The following is a 5,013-nucleotide window of genomic DNA, read 5'->3' on the forward strand; positions in this document are numbered from 1 at the left end:
TATGTTGGAAGAATGGCCAGAGTTCACCGATCATTTCGCCGCTAGAATTTTAAAAAAATGGCTCAATTCGAGAAGACATGATATTTCTTTGGCATCCCATTGCTTTTATGTTCGAAGCTTTTTTTCTTCTTATGGTTCTTCCAGCTTACAAAACTGATCTAGCAATACCGCTGATCTGTTTTACATTAATTGATAATCGGAAAGAAGCTGAGATGTTCAGCAAGAATCTAGGAGTATCTGTATACGAAGTATTAGGTGGACTTTATTCAATTCATACATGTTGGCAGCACGGCAAGAGTTCACTGATCATTTCGCCGCTAGCATTTAAAAAAACAGCTCAATACGAAAAGACTTGATATTTCTTTGGCATCCCATTGCTTTTATGTTCGAAGCTTATTTTCTTCTTCTGGTTCTTCTAGCTTACAAAACATCCCCATAACCATGATGACGAGCCTCTTCATGAAAACACTCTCACATAAAAGAAACCTTACGTAACCAAGAAATTGGCATCAAAACACCGAGCACCTATAGTTACTATACAAAGTTGGTGCTGCAAACATTACGGCACCAATTACAAGCCGAAAATTCAGAGTTACATAGAAAATCAGAGGCAGTTTTACATCCCCAAGCCTCGGATATTCAATCCCCCCAACATGCTTTTCTTGGTAGCGTTTGGGCTCTGCTCCTCTGCACGTGAACATAAATTTGGTTATGACCCGCTAAAAGATGCAAGAAGCCATCTCAAACTTCAAAAGAGCACAGAACTAATAATAATGATTAGAATTTTTGCAAGCAGAACCGCTCACAAGGAATAAAATGCAAACAGAATCATCAACAACGTTTTTTAATAGTCGGATTTCACGAGCCATATTTAATATAAAAATGTTGCCTCAGACCCAAGTCCAGCTGTACCCTCACTTCTGCCAGAACCGGAGCTCTACAGAAGTTTTCTCCAGCAAAGAAAACTAAGTCCGGAGTCACTGAACACCAACATCTGCCGGCTTTAAGCAATGACGTGCTCTCCTGCGCCTTGGCCCTTTTTTTTAATAATATCTGTGGTGTTTTAAAGTGCATTTCCAAGAGCTCTATTGACGGGCCTAAATGGCTCATTCCCATGTCTTATAGATATTCTACATATGAATTCATTAGCTTTACATTTCAGACAATCACTCTGATCCTATTTTGTTTTTCAAACAGCTACTCCATTAGCTATGGCACCAAAATTCACATCATATTTTTTCTGGGTAGTTTAAGTTATTTTCAAGACAAAACCGTGCAAGATCTTAACCAAGCCATTATATTTTTGTTACAGTGGGTGAGTAAGAACAAATACGTCTATAAATCCACTGACAGAAACAAAGATACTATAAAGATGGAAACAACCATATCCAAATTTCGCAACACCACTTGCTAATTATCAAATTTGCTTCCTCTTTTTTGGTACCAGAGTACCCTCCTAAAAAGAGGACAAGATGAGGAAAAGGATGAAGATAAAGAAGAGGAAGACACTTTACAAATTGTGCCGCTCCTCGAGGAGGAGATCCCACTTCTTGCCAGGACTTAGGGGGCACACAACTTAATATGCTCAGAGTGTATGATGAATAAGCCAACTCTATTGCTCAAAAAGAAAGCAAGATAAGTGAAAATTGAGCAGTAACTGAGGTTACCTTTGTTTAAGCGGGGGAAAAAAGATTACTTTTACTTTTGTACAATTGGAATTTTTTCTAGCCATAAGCCAACAAGGGGGAAAAAAGTATGGTCTCATCACACGCAGCTTTTTCATGACAGAGGTGGCTTACACTAGCATATGCATAGAGTATTACCAACATTTGCTTATAATAACCTTAAGTAAAACAGACAAAATTGCAAAACTGAGGTCTTCTAAAACACAGACTCTGTCATGCAGCATAGAATTTCAAAGCATATAAGAACTAAAATATCTACTATTATTGATGAAGTGAATGCCTGCACGTTAGTTGGAATGTAAAAATAAGGTGCATATGAATGAATCTTGTGAGCCCATGCTTTAATCCATCACAGAAGAATTTATGAAAAGATTCTATTCCTTCGAGTTTACACCTCCCATCTAACTGGCCCAAAACGTATTGTCTCTAAAAACCCACCAAATATTTTTCAAGGATACAGAAAACAAACAATGATTAAATCAGTGGTACGCTGATTAATGTTCTTCCTCTTGAATTTACTTTATCATTCCCAACGGCTCGGCAAATATATTTGGTCCTTAGTTCTCTCAATGCCTAGGCAGCTTCGGCGATGGCCTCCTACAGCTTCTATATCAACAGCATAGCTCATTTGAGACAATGGAACCTTATTCCTTGTGTGATAAACACATCCACAAATAAGGATCTGTATACAGATTCTGAATTTAACAGCTCCTCCAAAAAAAAGATCCTTAAAAGTACTTTAAACTCTTAACATTATTATGCTTGCCCTTAAATTATGCTGCTAAGAAAGCAAAGTTGCAGAAGGAGTATCATCAAAGTGAAATGAGGTGGACAAAAATGTGCAGTTGTGCCCACAACCAAGAAATAACTGACTGCAATTCAGCGATATAGAGAAATATATTTTTTTAAATCTCTTTCTGGTACATCCTATGATTAAACATTGCTAATTTCATTTCCAATGGTACCTAGATCCTTAGATGCCGTCTTTCATGGGTACAGGTATGTGGTTTATGCCAGACTTGACTGACCAATAACTTGAAATTTGAAAACGATATCCTAAAATAAATTTGAACAGGATAATAGTTGATACTGCATACCATGCCCTTAGCAACCTAATTGAAGGAAATAGGAGGTGGCACATATGCCTTCAGGCTTCACCAAAATGTAACCCCCAGCCAAACTATCAATTCCCGATACCCTGGTTCTGAAGACTGAATCTAACCATCTTTTGCGTTCAATTTTTTAAGAATATTTATTAACAAAAAAGAAAAAGAATCTTACTATCTATACTCAAATTATGTCTTTCATGCCCCAAATTCAGACCTTGCGTGCATTCTCTTTGTTACCCTGGCCTCAAAGAACCCACATCTGCTTACATTTACGCCCAAATATCCCCTTTAAAAGGTTTTTCTCTCCTTTTTTTGGCGGAAGTTTACGTTTATCGTTACTTTTCCTTTTCATTCTGTTTTTTCACATAATTTTCTTGCTTGCTTTGCCTGCAGATGCCATTTGGCTCTGTGATGAAGATACGTTTGTTGCTACTTTCGGTACTTTGTTCGCAAAGGACCAAGTTGGTGGGAACATGAAGAAAGTTTGAATCTTTAATTAGATTTATATTTTTCTAAATAGGCACTCTTCGAAACCGAGCGGAGCGGATATCGGGAACGCCAAAAAAAAAAAAATCTCAAGGTTCCCAGACAAGAACCACAGCCTTGAATTGATGAGATGTTACATTCAATCACAGGTGAAACCTACCGCTTTAAATGATAATAAAACTTCTATTTGTCAAACAGTTAATTATAAACAGGGATTAGCAACTAAAAGACGGAAGTATACACACAGAAAGGGATATCAGTATCACATATGAGAAACAACTAAGGGCTCCAAGAGACAAACCCAGATAGTGTCGAATTCGACAATCCAATCAGCCAACATGGAAAGGACCAATATCGCCGGTTCTGAGAGAGCTGGCGACCTCATCAGCAACGATCAAGCAAGAAGAGACCCAACCAGTCAGAGCCAGCCACACCATCTTTGCCATCCAAAGGGTCATGGCCCATGGCATTGCCATTGTCTCTGAATCCTTCTGTTTTTTGCTTTCCAATCAAACGATTCAAACCCTGATATCGTTTTTGTATTCAAAGACTGATAAAAAATAAAATAAAATCGTTTTTGTATTTAAAGAAAGCCCATTTGAGGATCAGAGGCTCAGAGCCCTTGTTTGGAAATAACGAAAGAGTCATCGACGATGATAAAAAAGGTGCAGTGAAAGGAACAGCCAAACAGGCAAGAGTTGAAGGAATGTGATGCGTAGAGTGAGTACAAGATCAAGTCCTTGATTTTTCTTAAAATTTTGTAAAAATTGTATACGGCCTGTTGTAACAAGGAAAAATCTTCTTCCAACTATACTTTATATAAGACCTCATTTGTAACAAATAACAAACCATTTTGTCCATATCATTCTGTTTTATTTAATTATTATAATTTTTTTAAATTATTTTATGAATTATAAGAGTAATACTAGAGATAATGCTTAAGCTTTCCGCTTAACCATTTTTTTATTTTTTATTTTTTATTTTTATATTATAATTAAGAAAATATTGTTTAATAATATTGTGAATTTATTTATTTTTTAAAAATATTTAAAAGTGTTAAAAAATTATATGAAAAACACAAAAAAAAACACTTTTAAATATTTTTTTCAAATCATTTTTTTAACATTTTAAATATTTTTAAAAATGAAAAAAATTTACAATATTATTAAACAATATTTTCTTAATCACTACATAAAAAAACTAAAAAAAAAATTGGAGTGGAAAAAATAAAGCGGATCCCGCTATCATTTTCTAAATTATAATAAATAATTTAATTTTTTAAAATTTTAAAATAAAAATATATTAAAAAATAATATTTTTTTCAACTTACATCTTAAATAATATTTAAATTATTTATTTGATTATCTCGGTGGAACTTATTTTTTGAATTGAAAGTTTCTTTTAGAATCACCAAGAAACATAAGAGTTTATTAGGGATCATGAACTACGGGTGTTTGGAAAGAGAAATAATATTAATTTTACAGAGCATAAGTCTCCTGCATTTTTAAAAATAAATAAATAAAAATAGAATCTATATAAAAAAATATTTTTTTAATAATAAACTTTATCTTTTTTTTTAAATAAATATACAAAATTTACGTGTCTTACAACTGTAACATTACTCTTTTAAAAATATTTGAAGATTTTATAAATTTATTTGATCTAATTCTCTCTCAGTCTCTCAATCTCTCTCTTGAAACGAGTCTGTAACTCTGTGTGGAAAAAACATTAAT

The 5,013-nt window shown here is 34.1% G+C and overlaps 1 protein-coding gene across 1 annotated transcript; it reads right to left on the reverse strand.

Moving 5' to 3' along the window:
- Nucleotides 1–341: 341 nt before the first annotated feature.
- Nucleotides 342–4,013, reverse strand: LOC122275097. The gene is made up of 2 exons (XM_043084050.1): nucleotides 3,582–4,013; nucleotides 342–687 (listed from the first exon to the last, which is right to left on the reverse strand). The coding sequence occupies exon 1, from the start codon at nucleotides 3,754–3,756 to the stop codon at nucleotides 3,610–3,612; it is 147 nt and encodes a 48-aa protein (XP_042939984.1). The 5' UTR covers nucleotides 3,757–4,013; the 3' UTR covers nucleotides 342–687; nucleotides 3,582–3,609.
- Between the last annotated feature and the right edge of the window lie 1,000 nt (nucleotides 4,014–5,013).

Source organism: Carya illinoinensis, chromosome 9, assembly GCF_018687715.1.
Source record: "Carya illinoinensis cultivar Pawnee chromosome 9, C.illinoinensisPawnee_v1, whole genome shotgun sequence".
Lineage (NCBI taxonomy): Eukaryota > Viridiplantae > Streptophyta > Magnoliopsida > Fagales > Juglandaceae > Carya > Carya illinoinensis.